Below are 18,150 nucleotides of genomic sequence, written 5' to 3' on the forward strand. Positions count from 1 at the left end.
CCTTCTATCTTCCCCCCCATCTCTCCCAATACCCATCCCCTCAGGTTCCATTTTCACAACCTATCTATTGACCAGTCTGATTGTATTAATGAGAAATCAAACATTTATGAATTTAATATATTCATTGAATACTTTGAGGTTTAATTCATTCACTAAATACTTGTGAATCACGCTTAGTCCTTTTGAATTTATTAAGCTACATTATGACCAGGTTCTAGATGATCGGGGTACAAATGTTTCTGTCCCTGCCTTTGAAGGGACTTATTGGAACAGGAACCAGGAACCACAAAGGAGTAAAACAGGGTCCTGTGGGAATATGTGGTGCAAATGAGATCTTGGTGTCACCATTACCCAGGCAACTATCATCTGTGAATACTTTACCTGATGACCCACTAAAATTATTTTCATGGCTACACAAAAACCACAGATTTACACAGAGTTCGAGAAATTATCTCAGAGAACCACCCGGGTTTAGCGCGTCGGCTTCCAGATGGCAGGCGCTTACTTACCCTCCCTATCCTCAGCTCTCAGGGAGCCCTGTACCCGGGCCCGCGCACGGATTGCGCATGTGTGCCGGGCGCCCACTCCCCCCCCCTCCCCTCGCTGTTCCTGTCACTCTTCCGGGCACGCCCACCCCCGCGCGGAGGCTTGTGGGAGCGGCTTCCTTGGATTCCGCACCTGGCAACGGCGAAACGCAGCTCTCGAGCCGGAGGGCGGACGCGCTAGCTATCTTGGCGTCTTCAACCCGGGGCTCTACTCGCGGCCACCCTGCTTCCCTCGGCACGAGGTAGGACTGAGGCCTAGCCGAATTCCTCCGGGCCCCTCGCGGTCAAGCAACTCCCTCCCCCCCAGCCCCCAGTCCGGGCGCACAGAACCCCACCGTGGGTCGTCCCCCCCACCCCATCCCCGGCCTAGCGCCTTTAGTGAGGGGTGGCGGAGGGGCTGCGCCCATCACCTTCATGTCTTCCTTTCCTCTCTGCTCTGGCGACTTGCATGAGCCACTGCACCTGGCTTTATCATTATTATTTTAAACCACAACAGGCATGTTGGAAGTAGATCATCCATCATAATAAAAGTGGCAAAAAAAATAAAAGGAAAAGCTTTTCACATAAATGTTTTTGTTGGCAATTGTATGAGGCGAGTGAGTCCCAAAGAACGTGGAAAACTTGTGATGTAAGGTCTACCCCTGGGAGGGCTCCCTGCATATGCCCCCTCCCCACCTGTTTAAGTCTGCGACCAGTATCTGAGTTACTTAGGTAACTGGCACACCTGAAGGCAGTTACCTCCTCCTCCTCCGAAGTCACATCCAGTCCTCTTGGCCATATCTCCCACCTTTTCCTATATAATCCGGCTCAACACGGTCCCCACTCTCTCCTTTTCTTTCTTCGTCTTTCTTGCTCTTTTCTCTTTTTCCCTAAATCCTTCCCCTCTGTCTCCCCCACACCTCCATCTTGTGTGGGTTGGTAGTTTGCTTTCCCCCCAGTAAACTCCTTTCTGCCTGAATCCAGTGGTGGGTTTCCTTTCTGGCAAACCTTACCTGTATAGGAGTTGCTCTGTGTCTGTCTGTGTGTCTGTGTCCTGGGACTGGAACTCAGGGACTGGGCACAGCCTCCAAGCGTTTTCACTCAAGGCTAGTGCTCCACCACTTTGAGGTGGTTAATTGGAGATAAGAGTCACGGACTTTTCCTGACCAGCCTGACTTTGAATCATGATTCTTAGATGTCAGCTTCCTGATTAGCTAGGATTACAGGCATGGGCCACCAGCGCCCACCTACAACTGTGCCCAATATTAGAACATAATTGAAACATCTAACGGAGTTGCGTTTTTCCTGCAGTTCATTCTGTTTACCTGTAGAGCTCTCTCCTCCCTTTCTCACCCCCCCCTTCCCTTTCTCCTTCTCTTTCTTCTCCACCCCCCCTCCTAATGCCTTCAGTCTGATAATCATCCTTACTCTGATTTAGCCTCTTCAGATTTCTTATGCTGGGCAGCAGCAGGTTCTGATTGTAAATGCTATGCACTGAGATGTACAGAAGAAGTGTGTGTAAGATAATGCCTTTTACCAATCAGATGTCTTCTTGGTACTGTGTGTGTTAATAATCATTCATCTTAGTGTTACAAACACCACTTAGAATAAAGGCTCATTCTTATTAAAAACACCTAAAAGCTGGGTGCAGGTGGCTCACGCCTGTAATCCTAGCTACTCAGGAAGCTGAGTCCCCATGAGACTCTTTATCTCCAATTGGTCACTCAAAAACCAGAAGTGGAGCTGTGGCTCAAAGTGGTAGAGCACTAGCTTTAAGCAGAAGAGCTCAGGGATAGCACCCAGACCCTGAGCTCAAGCTCTGACAAAAACCAAAACGAAATACCTAGAAATTGTTTGTTTGTGGACTTTTCTAGTTAATAATCTTGAATTCCTATTAACTCAAATGATTGAAAGTAAAACCATGTGTAAGAGCGATCTGTGTATATTTGTAGATCTGTATCTTTGTCTTTCTCTATGTATTTGTGTGCATAGTTGAGAATTGAACCCATAGCCTTTTGTATGCCAGTCAAATGCCTACTACTAAACCACACATTAGCTCTAAAATAGTTTATGTATGTTACCAACTAAATACCTTATGGAAAAACTTTCAGAAAGACCATGCCTATATCTATTCATCCACCCATGATTTGGCAGGTTGAATTTCTTTTCTGTTTTTCTTTTTTTGGAGACAGGGTATCACTCTGTAGCCCAGACTGGTGCCAAACTCTTCATCTTCTTGCCTAAACTCCTGATTGCTGGGATTACACATGTATACCACTGCACCTGGATTGAAGTAACCATGTCTATCTGATTGGCATATGCTCATGTTATCTTTGAAGACTAATTAGAAATTAACTCAAAATGGATCAATCAGTAACTTAATTGTAAGAGCTAAAACCTTTTTTTAAAAAAAGCTAGGTGTGAATAATCATGTTTAGACAATTACATGTGATACCAAAGACAAACAACCGAAGAAAAAGTAGATATATTATACAACAGTTAAAGGCTTTAGTGCTTCGAAGAATACTAACAAAAAAGTGAGGGGCTGGGCATATGGCCTAGTGGCAAGTGCTTGCCTTGTATACACGAAGCCCTGGGTTTGATTCCCTGGCACCACATATATAGAAAACGGCCAGAAGTGGCGCTGTGGCCCAAGTGGCAGAGTGCTAGCCTTGAGCAAAAAGAAGCCCAGCACAGTGTTCAGGTCCTGAGTCCAAGGCCCAGGACTGGCCAAAAAAAAAGTGAAGACACTATACAAAATGGGAGAAACTATTGGGAAAGCTTTTATATACCCAGAACAACATGTATTCTTATAACCCCTGTAAAACAAATATCATAACTTTAAAAAAAATGAGCAAAAATCTAAAGAGAAATTCTCGAAGGAGCAGTCTTAGAAACACATGAAAAAATCCTCCCTATCACTAGTCACCAGGGAAATGCAAATGCAACCACAGCGAGGTGTTTTTTGCCCATTAGAAAGGCTTTACTCAAACAAGAGGAACAGTAAGTGTTGGCTAGAACATGAGTTGGAAGCTTCATGCACTGCTAGTGGGGTGTGAAATGTTGTAGCCACTTTGGAAAACCATCTGGAAGCTTCTCCACAAGTTAACACAGTTACATTTGACCCCATGGTTACATTCCTGGGTATATGTCCAAAGAATTGAAAATATACTCAGGCAAAAATTTGGATATAAATATGAAGGCAATATAGTTCATGAAAGCCACTAAGTAGAACCAGCTAAATATCCAGTAAGAAATAAATAACTGGGCAACAATGACTCACACCTGTAATCCTAGCTACTCAGAAGGATGAGATCTGAGGATTGCAGTTTGAAGCCAGCCTGGGCAGAAAAGTCTGTAAGACTCCTGTCTCCAATTGACTACCAAAAATGTCAAAAGTGGAGCTGTGGCTCAAGCCGTGAAGCACCAACCTTGAGCAGTTAAAAAGATTACTCAGGGGGCTGGGGATATAGCCTAGTGGCAAGAGTGCCTGCCTCGGATACACGAGGCCCTAGGTTCGATTCCCCAGCACCACATATACAGAAAATGGCCAGAAGCGGCGCTGTGGCTCAAGTGGCAGAGTGCTAGCCTTGAGCGGGAAGAAGCCAGGGACAGTGCTCAGGCCCTGAGTCCAAGGCCCACGACTGGCCAAAAAAAAAAAAAAAGATTACTCAGGAATAGAGCTGAGGCCCTGAATTTAAGCCCTTAGACTAGCACAAAAGAACAGAAAAGAATAGGTAAGAGAAATGCAAATGCATATTCCAACCATGAAGAATAATGCAGTACTACACAGTACATTATAGATGATCTGTGAAAACACACTAGGTTAAGAGACCAGATTGGAGAGGCCACATACTGAATGGTTTCACGTACAGGAAATATGTAAAACTGGCAAATCTATAAACTGGCAAATCTATACAGTTGAAAGAATTCTGAAGAAAGGTTTAAGAGGGACCACTCCAGGGCATCAGGATGAAGAAAATGCTCTGGAATTAGGTATTAGTGATGGTTGCACCCCTTGTGAACATGGTAAAACCACGGAATGGTAGGCTGTAAAGGGGACATGTTATCTCGAAATAAATAATCTTAGTATTTCAGAGTGTCTATGCAAGTAGTTTTAAGGTTCCAAGAGCGATAGATTAAGTGGAATAATCCCCCCCCCCCCCCAATGTATGTGTGTGCTGGTCCTGGGACTCAGTGTCCCTGAGCTTTTTTGCTTAAAGCTCTACCACTTGAGCCACACTTTCACTCCTTGCTTTTTGGTGGTTAACTGGAGATAAGGATCTCATGGACTTTCCTGCTGGGGCTGGCTTCAAACCAGGATCCTCAGTTCTCAGCTCCTGAGCAGCTAGGGTTACAGGCGTGAGCCACCGGCATCCAATGAAGTACTGGATTTCTTAGCAAATTACTCTTCTATTCTCATACCGTCTTTCCTAAAATATTGACTTGAGTGACACTTGTGGGACTCCAGATTCTCAAGGAATTATTATATTTACATATAAGAATATGGTTATCACATTTCTCTTAGGCTTCTATTTTACTTTCCTTTGCCTTTTATTCTACATTGCACTTTGTTCTTAGTGTTTTATTATGAAAAACATAAAAAATATAGCAATCCCTTAAATACTTTAGAATGCATATTATAGTTTTGTATTTGTTCACAGTTCTTTCTTTTTTTCATTCATTCATTAAAATAGTTGTTCAAAGAGGTTTCAATTCCAAGTACAGTGTGTCTTTTTAAAAATTTATTGTCAGTGATATACAGAGGGGTTACAGTTTCATATGTAAAAGTGAGTACATTTCTTATTAAACTTGTTACTTCCTCCCTCATTTTTCTTGCCCCTCCCCGGAATGAGTTGTACAATGGTTTAGAGCATATAGTTTTTTAAGTATTGCTGTTGCATTGGTTTGTCTTTTACCCTCTGTCTCTCCATTTTGATGTTCTCCTTCCCTTCCCTAGTTCCAATAAACCTATATACAATACCCAGAGTACCAAAATCAGTAACAGTGACACCAGGGGTAAAACCCTGGGGGAAAAAGACAAAAGAAAGTGGCATAATTTCAGATGGTACATTGAGTACAATGTATCTTGACCAGTGTCACCCTTCTCATCATTCTTCCTCATCTCTTCTGTGATGCTTAGTAGTTCAAATTTTACATATTGTGCATTGAATATAATAACTGTACTTGCTCACCTTTCCCACTTTCACTCATATGCCCTCCACCTTCACTTTCCCCCTGACAAAACAGGTTTCAACTTCCTGGTATAATTTTGCTAAAGTTTGTTAGTTAACAAACTGGAGTTAACACCACTGGACTCTTCCTCTAAATATCCTTTAGTTAAATTGTTTGTGTATATATGTATATAGCCCTGTATATGTTATCATGTGTGTTTGTAGTTTAGATCTAACTTCCATATGAGATAAAGCATACACTCTGAGTCTTGCTTAACATAATTTTTTGTTTCCATCTATTTCTGTACAAATGACATGATATTCTTTCTAGTAGATAAGTAAAAAACAGCGTTACATCGTTTGGTGGGAATATAAACTAGTGCAACCACATTGGAAGGCAATTTCTACCAAACAGTGTAATGCTGTTTGTTTCCTTCACATTCCTGCTTATATTTGTTGTTTATATTTTTTAACAACAGTTAAGATGGCCAGCCTTACTGGGACAAGATGGAATCTCTATATTGTTTTGATTTGCTTTATCGGTTAGTTATATGTTACTTAAATTAAGAATTCTTTAGACTGAAAATGACTTAGTAAGTTTGCTTAGTGTATATGAGGCCCTTGGCTTCAATTCCCAGCATTAAAAAAAAAGAAGGGCTGGGAATATGGCCTAGTGGCAAGAGTGCTTGCCTCGTATACATGAAGCCCTGTGTTCGATTCCCCAGCACCACATATATAGAAAATGGCCAGAAGTGGCGCTGTGGCTCAAGTGGCAGAGTGCTAGCCTTGAGCAAAAAGAAGCCAGGGACAGTGCTCAGGCCCTGAGTCCAAGGCCCAGGACTGGCAAAAAAAAAAAAAAAGAAGAAAAAGAGTGACTTTTTATACCATTAACATGTCACGTCGTTGGTTTTTCATAGGTACAAATGATGCAAAATGTGCACCTGGCACCGGAGACAGATGAAGATGATCTATATTCTGGTTATAATGACTACAACCCAACCTATGATACTGAGGTAAAAAAAAAATCCTTTTTTTTTTAATGTTGATCTTTTGCTCAGCAGCCCAGCTGATTCATAAAGACAGGATTTGTGCCAGGCACCAGAGGCTCACACCTGTAATCCTAATTACTCAAGAGGCTGAGATCTGAGAATCACAGTTTAAAGCCAGCTTGGGAAGAAAAGTGTGACTCTTACCTCTGATGACCCAGAAAAAAGTTAGAAGGGGAGCTATGGCTTAAGTTGTAGAGTGCCAGCCTTGAGTGGAAAAAAGTAAAGGATAGGACCAGGGCCATAAGTGCAAATCTCAGAACTGCACCCCCCCAAAAGACTGTATTTGAGTATTGTCTGCTTTTCTGTCCTTTCCTTTAGAGTAATTGAATAAGTGGATACAAAAACCTAGAATGTGCTATTAGTGATGAGGTAATGAGACTAATTACAACAATAATAATAAACACAGCAGTCGGGAAGATCATGAGAAAGTATTTATGAATTGAGAATTATATACTTTAACAGTTATTTGAATGTTTAAGTTAAAAGACTTACATTAGCTGAAGATATCTGAAATTAATTTTTGTAGTATACTCTGTTTGAAATGGCATGTTATTATTTTTCTTTTAATTGTTATGTAAGAATTTTATGGAAAAATTAGGAAATGGAGAGGAATTTGAAGAAAAGCTAAAATCATAGAAACTATCAGCACCAAAGAAATTATGATTTCAATAATCTTATTAATTTATACCAACTTTGGAAAATGTTCACATATTAAAAAAAAGAATACGTGTACCTAATACAATTACATTTTGTTTTGATTTGTTTTGCCAGTCCTAGGCCTTGGACTCAGGGCCTGAGCACTGTCCCTGGCTTCTTTTTGCTCAAGGCTAGCACTCTGCCACTTGAGCCATAGTGCCACTTCTGGCCATTTTCTATATATGTGGTGCTGGGGAATCGAACCCAGGGCTTCATGTATACGAGGCAAGCACTGTTGCCACTAGGCCATATTCCCAGCCCCATAAAATTACATTTTAAAGTACATTGTACATCCCTCCCACTTGCAGATTTTTTTTTCCCCAGTCCTGGGGCTTGGACTTAGGGCTTGGGCACTGTCCCTGGCTTCTTTTTGCTAAAGGCTAGCACTCTACCACTTGAGCCACAGCACCACTTCCAGCCTTTTCTGTGTATGTGGTACTGAGGAATCGAACCCAGGGCTTCATGCATGCAACGCAAGCACTCTTACCATTAAGCCATATTCCCAGCCCCCTACTTGCAGATTTTTTAAAGTTAATTAATAGTGATTTTGTTTTATATGTATTATTTACATTTATTTACATATTTATTTGTCTAATTTCTTTGTAGTCACTGATTTGCATTCGGGACTTTGAACTGTTTAAGCATGTACTCTACCACTTAAGCCATATAATCCCCAACCCTGTTTTTATTTTAACTACAGCTTTCTGAGGTAGGGATAGTAGCCTGATCCCAGTGTACAAGAAAGAGAAGGGAGAAAGAAAGGGAACAGAGAAAGAGTCGAGTCTTTTACTGCTCTAGCTAGTAGGAAGAGAAAGAGAGGAAAGGCCATGTCCTTCAATGCAGTTCAGTATGGTAATCTTGAAATTGACCAACCTAATCTGTCCTCCTCTTCCTGGAGGGAGGAAAGAGCCTTGACAATTTGGAGGGAGATTTGAAGCCCTTGAGCAGTACCTGTTTGGCTTTAGGTGAATTAAAGAGGATCTTAAATACCAACCAGAAGAATTAAAACAGTTTTTTTTTAATCGAGTTATGCTTAATTTTGAATGTTAAATTTGCCTTTGCATTTTAGGAATTGGAAAACGATACAGGTTTTCAGCAAGCAGTGAGAACTAGTCATGGCAGAAGACCTCCCGTAAGTAATATTTTTTAAAGTTATGATAAAAATCACATCATAAAATTTTCCATTGTGGTAAGTTTTGAGAGTACAGTTGAGTAGGGTTAAGTACAGATCCTTTGTCATCTTGCTTAATCTAAAACTATGCTCATTAATTGTCCTTTGTCTTCCTCCTTTTCTCTAAGCTCAGGAATCACCATTTAGCTTTCTCTTCCTGTGAATTTTCATGCCTTCTTTGCCTCCCATAAGTGAACTCATAAAGTGTTATTGTTATTTTCTTTGTATTCTTTAGCACACAATGGCTTTTTGATTTGATACAATCTCGTTTGTCAGTTTTTGTATTTGTTTGCTTATGATTTTGGTGTCATGCCCTAAAATCACCACCAAGACTAATGCCATGAAGCTTTCCTTCTAAATTTTCATCTAAGAGTTTTGTAGTTTTGGTTTTTTTTTTGTTTTTGTTTTTGCCAGTCCTGGGGCTTGAACTCAGGGCCTGAGCATTGTCCCTGGCTTCTTTTTGCTCAAGGCTAGCACTCTTGAACCATAGTGCCACTTCTGGCTTTTTCTATGTATGTGGTACTGAGGAATTGAACCCAGGGCTTCATGTATACGAGGCAAGCACTCTACTACTAGGCCTTATTCCCAGCCCATGTTTTGTAGTTTTAAGTCTTAATTTTTCTATTTCTACAAAAAGGTGATATTGGGAGTTTGTGCTGAATAGAGATTGTGTTGAAACTGTAGGTCACTTTAGGTAGTATGGAGGAATATCTTGTCTCCAATGAGGAACACAGAATAAGTTTTCAATTACATGTGTCATCTTTAATTTGTTTCTGGGAATTGAACTCAGGGCCTTAATACTTGGTAGGCAGGCATTCTACCACTTGAGTCATACCACAAAGTTCTTTGTGTATTGGTTGATTTTGAGATAAGAGTCTCACTTTATGTGTGGGCCAGCCTAGACCGCAAACTTCTTATTTGTGCTTCTCTACATCACTGAAATGGCATGTACTACTTTACCCAACCATTGTGCTTGAATAATGACTCTCTAATCTCAATCTATCAAGTAGAGAGGATTAGAGAGTTGAGCCTGCCATATCATTCCTTCCTCCCTCCCTCTTCTCTTTTTCCTTCTCTTCTTTTTGTGGTACTTGGTATTGAACCCAACGACTCATGCATGTTAGGCAAGCCCCAGGACTTACTCTCGGGCCCATATAGTCTAGCTACAACTGTGTGGTTGGTATACTTTGTATCTTTATTTGAAAGGTGAGCAAATTTAGGTTGAAAGGTATTGAAAATAAGCACAATTGAGAGAGAACTGAGATGCAAACCCAAGTTCTCCGGCCTCTATTTCATGTATCTTGTTGTTCAGGCCAGTGCCTGGTAGTACTGAGGATGCAGCAGCTATTTAGAGTGATCGATGTAAGTATAAAGGCAGACCTTCCTTGCCAGCCCCTCAGGCCATTCCAAAATCCCTTTTCTCCTTGAAAATGAAATTCAAACAGAATCTCAATATTTCAAATAATTGAGCTGCTTAACAGTGAAGATAGATTAGAAGAAATCATACTATTTTTATGTAACTTTTATTGATGAGTCTATATTTTTCCTTTTCTTTCCCCCTTTTCTATAAATATAGCTTAATATGAATTCTTTTAACTATGTTCTTTTTCCTCCTGAAGGTAACTGCTAAAATACCAAGCACGGCAGTTACTAGACCTATAGCTACTGGATATGGGGTAGGTTTTTGTAAGCTGAAAATACTAAGATGCTTTTTCTTATACATAAATTCACTTGAGGCATTTCTAAATAATCCCAAATGGCTTTCAGTTCAAGATCCAGATAGGATTTTCCATTTTAGAGAGTGATAAACATTAAAACATGTCTAATGTAATTATCTAATTTGAACTTTTTAGTTGGTTTGATTTGTAAAATATCAGAATATATTATATTACCTTTTTCCATTTCCATTGTGAACCTTATGTTTGTGAATAGACTTCATAAAAGTCTCTTGTGTGTTCATCTGTTTTATGTGAAATCAGATGTTCTTTAAGTGTATAGTGCTACAACTATAAAAATTTCCCAGTTAATAAATGAAAATAAAAATTTTAAACAAGTATTTCAGTTGTATGTATTTGAGTCTTAACTTAGAGACCTTTGGGGAAAAGATAAACCTTTTGTTTTGCCCAAATTACATGCAATTTGGGTGTTTTATCTTACATCAAAAGAGGAATGGTTGCAAAAGAAAAGAATGAGGTAAAATAATATTTCTTAGTCCTTACAAGTATTAAGAATCAGGAATTGAAGGGTTCAGAGAAGTGGCGAGAGAAACAAAGCCCCAGGAGATTTTCCTTCATAGTGTTCCTTCCTACATGTGAGAAAGTGGCCTTCTGTGTCATAGGAAACATACTTCTACTCATCAGCTTTTAATTCTTGATACTGTTCACAACAAGTCACCTGTGGAGAGCCAAATAATTTAGGCCTTGCAGATCATGTAGTCTGTGTTACCCATCCAACTTTAGATTTGTAATGAAAACCACAAACTGTGTAGATGGATGAGGCTTTGCCATGTTTCAATAAGAGTTTATGAAGGTAGTGGGTAGCAGCTTGCTTACCCCTACCTGAGGTGACAAATAGGAAAATTATTTTAAGCTTACTGGGAGAAAAGAATTATGAAGACAACACCTAAAATTTGGTTTTGAAATTAAAGGTAGATGCTTTTAGTAATCTTTAAAACTTTTCTGAGGTGGGGAGGGAAATAGGGAGTGGGGACATATGGGAGGGGAACGAGGGAGGAGGTAACAAGTTGGATAAGAAATGTACACACTAACTTATGAAACTGTAACCCCTCTGAACATCACTTTGGTAATAAATTAATTTTTAAAAACTTTTCTGTTTATTATAAGTCCAAGACATCTCTGGTATCATCCTTGGGAAGACCAATGACAGGGGCTATCCAGGTATGTCTGTTCTGTGGTTGTTGGTTTTGTGCCTTTCTTAAAGTTTGAAAATGTTACCAGGATTTTTTCCCTTTGTTATGTATTTAAATGCTAAAGAGCAGGTTGCTTACATAGTGACCCTAAATCTTGAGACTGAACTGTTTGGATTATTCTAGTACTTCAGCTGGAAGTAGGTTTATGACCTGGGTTTCCAGTAAAGCCCTGTTGGGACATGTATGTAGCACTAGCTGTTGGCTTACTCAAAACACCTATACCCTGCTTCTGCTGTGCCACATCACAGCATTTTTGTGTTTCCTTCATGGGAATGGAAGTATCTATCTTTTCTTTCTCAAACTGATAAAAGCTTCATTGGATTAAGGAATTAAAGCTTTAGAGGGGAACAGAAGTAGAGACAGGGTTGATCCACAACAACACAGAAGTAGCTAATAAGCATATAGTAATTAACAGCCACTATTTAAAACTGGGGCTTTCTTAAGCTGTGTATTATGTGCAGAATTGTGAATAGAATAGAGGTAGATCTTATTTAAGAGCACTTGTTAAATGATTCCTCTTCCTTGAAGGATGGAGTTACTCGACCTATGACAGCAGTGAGAGCAGCTGGTTTTACCAAAGCAGCATTGAGAGGTTTGTTTTCCTCTCTCTACTAATTTTTAAGGGGTCTGTCTCTTTCTCTCTCTCCTGCACACATACTTTTTACTGGTATGTAAATGCATTAAATGCTGTACAAGTATACCATTTTAAAAGAAAATCTAATATACCACTGGTTATAGGATACTGTATTTTTTTTAGGTACCATTAGTAAAAGAGAAAAGCTTAGGATGTAGCTCAGGGGTTCAACACTTGCCTCTCATGTCCACGTGCACAGCCCTGGGTTCCATCCCCAGTGTTGTACTCTTCCCCCAAAATAAAGGAGATGAAGCAAGCAATGAAAGTTTTGTATGGTTCAGTTGAGGTTGTGGATACTTCAGTGTATAATTTGCCAAAATGTATTGAATTATACACTTAAAATATGTGCATTTTATTTTATGTAAATTAGAGCCTGATTTAAAAATTGAAAGGTGAGGGCTGGGGATATAGCCTAGTGGCAAGAGTGCCTGCCTCGGATACACGAGGCCCTAGGTTCGATTCCCCAGCACCACATATACAGAAAATGGCCAGAAGCGGCGCTGTGGCTCAAGTGGCAGAGTGCTAGCCTTGAGTGGGAAGAAGCCAGGGACAGTGCTCAGGCCCTGAGTCCAAGGCCCAGGACTGGCCAAAAAAAAAAAAAATTGAAAGGTGAAAAATCTTATTTAATCATATAAGTTAAATAATAAAAATCATGACAAAATAAATTTTTATTATACTACTAATGAAAATTAAAAAGCTAATACCAGATTATAACTCACATAATTGATAACATAAGCTCATACTAGGGATACAGGCGCAAATGCCCAAAGCATACTTTCTTTCTTTCTTTCTTTATTTATTTCTTTATTTCTTTCTTTCTTTATTTATTTGTCAGTCCTGGGCCTTGGACTCAAGGCCTGAGCACTGTCCTGGCTTCTTTTTGCTCAAGGCTAGCACTCTGCCACTTCTGGCCGTTTTCTGTATATGTGGGGACTCAAACCCAGGGCTTCATGTATACGAGGCAAGAACTCTTGCCACTAGGCCATATTCCCAGCCCCCAAGTATTTAATTTTTATATTTACATGTTAACCCATAAATCATTATGTAGTTTCCTATTATTAAAAATCTTATCATTTTCCGGGCTGGGAATGTTTGTGGCTTAGTGGTAGAGTGCTTGCCTTGCACGCATGAAGCCCTGGGTTCTATTCCTCAGCACCACATAAACAAATAAGGCCAGAAGTGGTGGTGTGGTTCAAGTGGTAGAGCACTACCCTTGAGCAAAAGATGCTCAGGGACAGTGCCCAGGCCCTGAGTTCAAGCCCCAGGACTGGCAAAAAATAAATAAAAACTTACCCAATTTCCTAACACATGAAATATTTATGTAGACACATGTTGCATTCATTTACTAGATATTAAGCCATTTCATAAGTATGGAAATGAAGTAACTTGTATAAGATTGCATATTTTCTTCAGTTTTTGAGTTGCAAAGTAACCGTGAGGTCTTGGATTTTGTCCCAGGCTCTGCATTTGATCCCCTTGGTCAGTCACGGGGGCCGGCTCCTCCCTTGGAAGCCAAGAATGAAGATAGGTATGCAAGTCCTTTGCTGTTGGTGTGTTGTGGCTTCATGTCTCCTCCCTCCCCCCCCAATCTCCCCCCAATATATAACTTAAAATGTTTGTGTTAGAAACATGTTTTTTGTTTCTTTTGCTGTTGTTGTTGCCTTTTTAGTGGGGCAAAAAGGAGGACAGGAATGGAGGGAGGAAGAGTGAACAAATGCAAGCATTGTATTCAATATACAATGTAAGAAATGAACTATGCAACTTGTGGAGATAGGAAGAGGAAAATGGAGGAAAGCAAAGGAAGGGATGACATTGAGAAGAATTATACTCATTACTTGATTTATAGAATCATAACCCCCTTATAACTCTTTAATAATAATGATTTTTTAAAAGTTGGTATTAGCACCTCAGTAATCAAAATGCTGTCTCTAGTTCTTGGAACTAGCAACGGACCCAAACTTATCTGTTGTATATGTTCTGTGTAATATTATGTGACTAATGTGTGATTTTGTTGTTGTTCTGTTTGTGTGGTGGGGTGGGTACTGGGGTCTGGGCACTGTTTTCTGTTTAAGGCTGATGCTCTACCACTTATGCCACAGCTCCACTTATGGCCTTTTGGGTGGTTAGTTGGAGATGAGTCTCATAGACTTTCCTGCCTGGGCTGGCTCTGAACCTTGATGTCAGCCTCTTGAGTAGCTAGGATTACAAATGCGAGCCACTGGCACCCAGCAGTGGTCTGGTTTTTATGGGTGCCAAGAATGATTATATCTAAGGCCAAATGGGATTCTAAGGCCAAATGGGGTTGTAAATGTGATGATTACAAGATGATTATATGAAAAGACATTTCAAAAATTAAAACTGAGAGAATACAAATTGGTTTGTCATTATTATTATTGACTTAATTTCATTTTTGTATGTTTCTGGTGCTGGGTCAAACCCAAGGCCTTATACTTGCTGAGCAGACACTTTGTCACTGAACTGCATCTTCAGACTGAACAATTTAATTTCCCACAGAATTAACTTAATGTTGGGCTGTTGTCTAGACTGTAGCACCAAACTTAGAGTATCCATTCATTATCTAATAGCTTTACTAGAATCTCAGTGTATTTTACAAATGGTAATAGCAGCTAATATTTACTGAGTGCTTGCTGTGTACAGGCAGTTTCAAGGGCTTTAAAAATAGAGTAGGAGCTATTATTGTCACCAGTTCATAGTGGGAATGGGAACTCCGTGACCTTGACTAAGGCTAATAGGGCAGGCTTGAGATCAAATCCCGATGATCTAGTTAGTCCCAGAACACATGCTATTAAGCAAAACATTGGTTTGCCTCTGGGTGTATTTTAAATTGTAATACTTTGAACTCAGGGGCTAGATACTATACTTTCCTCATTGTTTTTTCCGTTAGCTTTTTCAGTCAAGGCTAGTGTTCTACCACTTGAGCCACAGATTCTCTTTCAACTTTTTGATGGTTAATTGGAGGTAAAGGTCTCTCAGATTTGTCAGACTGGCTTTAAACTGTTATCCTTGTATCTCAGCCTCCTGAGTAGCTAGTATTATAGACATGAGCCCCTAGTACCTAGCTAAATTCTTAAAGCTCAGTACTTGTGGCTGTTGTATAAATTACTTATGTTGCCTCTTTGTCTAATAAGGAACCTCTACAGAAAATAAGTTTGTTTTATAAACCCTTGTGCATGATAGTATATTTATTAATAAAAGTATGTTCTTTCATTTAAACGTGTCATTTAAGATCTTTTCAGCAGCTAACAACAGAAGACAAATTTAAAAACACTTTCTTTTTTAATTTAATTACCTAATTTTTATTGTAAAGGTGATATACAGAGGGGTTACAGTTACATAAGGCAGGTAGTGAGTACATTCTTTATGAAATGTCACCCCCCCTCATTTTCTCCCAGTTTTTTCTCTCCTGACACCCTTCACCCCAATGTATAGTTCATTTCCAACATAGTGTCTAATAGGTATCACTGTTGTCCCCTCCCCAAATCAGATAATCTTACATACCAGACAAAGAGTACAGATATCAAAAACAGAAGCAAAAAAAAATAAGAAAAAAACAGAGGGGGGGGAAAAAAGAGAACAACAAACAATACAATAGAAAACCTCTTGTTTCCATTTCTTGGAGTTGACTCCAATAAGCAGTGTTGCATATGATCATGTGAACATAGCTACTGAGCCCTCGTGATTCTCTCCTAAGAATATCCTCCTTTGGTCTCACTAAAAACACACACAATTTAGATTTATTATGGTACATTGCAGGAGATCTAGAGGAAGACAGTCCTAGTGGAGATTTATTTGAACTGCTCCATAACATCATTCCTGATTTGGCTCTTTGAGTCTCTTGGCTTTTCCCGAAAGTCTGCCCATCATTATGATGCCAAGAGAATGAGGAGAGAAGAAAAAACTTGTTTTGGAAGGTGCTATCCAGGGTCCTAGGATAGTTCGTTGGATCTAAATCCTGGATCTATAACTTACTAGTTTTATGATATTGGGCAAAATACCTGACTTTCTAAATTTTCAGTTTCCTTTTCAGTAGGAATAATAGTACTTATACCACAAGGACTAAATGAATTTATTAGCGAAAAGCACTTGGCTCAGTGTGATTTTTGTTATGCTTGTGCTACATAAATGTTAGCTATTTTTAGAATTATTATGAGTAATTATGTAATGCAGTTATTAAGTACAGTAACAAATTGTTCTTCCATGGCATGGAAACATCTTTTTTGGGGGGGGGGGGCGGGGTGCCAATCTTGTGCTTGAACTCAGGGCCAAGGTGCTGCCCCTGAGCTTTTTGGCTCAAGGCTAGTGTTCTACCACTTGAGCCACAGCTCAGCTTCTGACTTTTTTTTTTTTGGTGGTTAAATAAAAGATTAGAGTCTCACTGACTTTCCTGCCTGGGCTGCCTTCAAACCACAATCCTGAGATCCCTGCCTCCCGAGTAGCTAGGATTATAGGCCCGAGCCACTGGCACTTGACTGAAACATCTTTTTGAAATTATTTTTTCATTATCTTTAAGTAGTACAAAGGTGTTTCAATTCAGTATGTCCGTTTATGAGTATAGTGCATGTTGATCAGTTCCATCCTTTGCATCATTCTCTGCCATCTCTCTCAAACCTACCCATCTCCTCAAGTTTCCTGGTTCCATTTTTAAATAAGTACTTTGAATATTATGACTTCATTTTCCTACCCTTCCTCCCTCTGGATACATTAACTCATTGTAGGTTATCTGGGTTGTTTCCATAACTTGGCTTTGAATAGTTCAGCAATGAACATGGATGTGTGTGGGGTCTTTCAAGTCTTGTGGATAAATTCCCAAGAGTATAGGGCAGTTCTAAAAATATCTGTCTCATCTGGGACCTATTTTTAAAATTTAAGAGCATATTGAAAGTCTTGTAGATTATTTGTGGCAAAATGATGTAAACTATACCTGCTTTTTTTTCCTTTAACAGTCCAGAAGAAAAGATTAGACAGTTAGAGAAGAAAGTAAATGAGTTGGTAGAAGAAAGCTGTATTGCCAATAGTTGTGGAGACTTAAAATTGGTAAGTTCATAAACTAGCCAAATATAGATGCATATATCTGTATTTAAGGGTACACACACACACACAGATATTTTTGTTTTACCAAGATAAAATTACTTGGAGAATCACGAGTTACAATCTTGCTTTGTAGCTCAGATACCAACACAGTGGACTGCTTTTGTAATATGTGAGCCTGTCTTTTTAGAGTGTAAAAACTATTAGTGTCTGGGTACCTGTGGCTCCCTCTTGTAATCCTTTCTATTCAGATGGCCGAGATCTTAGGATCATGATTTGAAGCCAGCCTGGGCAGGAAAATCTGAGACAATACTTTTCTCCAGTTAACCACCAAAATCCTAAACTAGAGCTGTGTCTCAAGAGGTAGCTTTGAGTTGTAAAGCTCAGGGACATTGCCTAGTCCTTGAGTTCAAGCTCTACTACTTGCACACATACATAAAGCATAAGAAATAAAAGATCACTTTGGGAAAAAAATCAACTTTTTGGTGATCACAGAACTCATGTGGTTTTTTTGTTTGTGCTTGTATGCAGGGCATCATTTTCTCACTTAGCTTTTTTACTCAAGGCTGGTGTTCTACCATTTAAGACACACCCCTATTTCTGGATTTTTGTTGGTTAATTGATAAGTTTTATGGCTATTTCTGCCTGGCTGGCTTTTAACTGGGACTTTCAGATCTCAGCTTTCTAAGTAGCTAGAGTTCCAGGCTTGGGCCAACTGTGCCTGGCTGAACTGTTGAAATTTTAAACTCTGGATTAAAAAAGGCAATATCTGTATCAATCAATGAGAGACTCTTGGACTTCTGAGAAGGCTGGAAGCCAGCCTCAGCATCTCTTGCAGTATTGGGCAACAGTTGTCCTTTACTGTATTTTGAGCATCCTAAAAGCTGAATAAAATCTATGTAAATTTGTATTTTCTAAGACTGA

At 39.6% G+C, this 18,150-nt stretch overlaps 1 protein-coding gene across 2 annotated transcripts in view; it reads left to right on the forward strand.

Annotated features, from left to right (window-relative positions):
* Positions 1-664: 664 nt before the first annotated feature.
* Positions 665-18,150, forward strand: part of Ift88 (intraflagellar transport 88) — a 94,219-nt gene continuing 76,733 nt past the window's right edge. For both annotated transcript variants that reach the window (XM_048341694.1, XM_048341695.1), the window contains exons 1-8: positions 665-787; positions 6,616-6,711; positions 8,513-8,575; positions 10,234-10,290; positions 11,458-11,511; positions 12,072-12,135; positions 13,636-13,705; positions 17,142-17,232. In XM_048341694.1, coding sequence (XP_048197651.1) covers positions 6,622-6,711; positions 8,513-8,575; positions 10,234-10,290; positions 11,458-11,511; positions 12,072-12,135; positions 13,636-13,705; positions 17,142-17,232 — 489 coding nt within the window. In that variant the 5' untranslated portion in view covers positions 665-787; positions 6,616-6,621. The remainder of the gene's footprint in view (positions 788-6,615; positions 6,712-8,512; positions 8,576-10,233; positions 10,291-11,457; positions 11,512-12,071; positions 12,136-13,635; positions 13,706-17,141; positions 17,233-18,150) is intronic.

The sequence above is a fragment of the Perognathus longimembris genome, chromosome 3, assembly GCF_023159225.1.
Source record: "Perognathus longimembris pacificus isolate PPM17 chromosome 3, ASM2315922v1, whole genome shotgun sequence".
Classification (NCBI taxonomy): domain Eukaryota; kingdom Metazoa; phylum Chordata; class Mammalia; order Rodentia; family Heteromyidae; genus Perognathus; species Perognathus longimembris.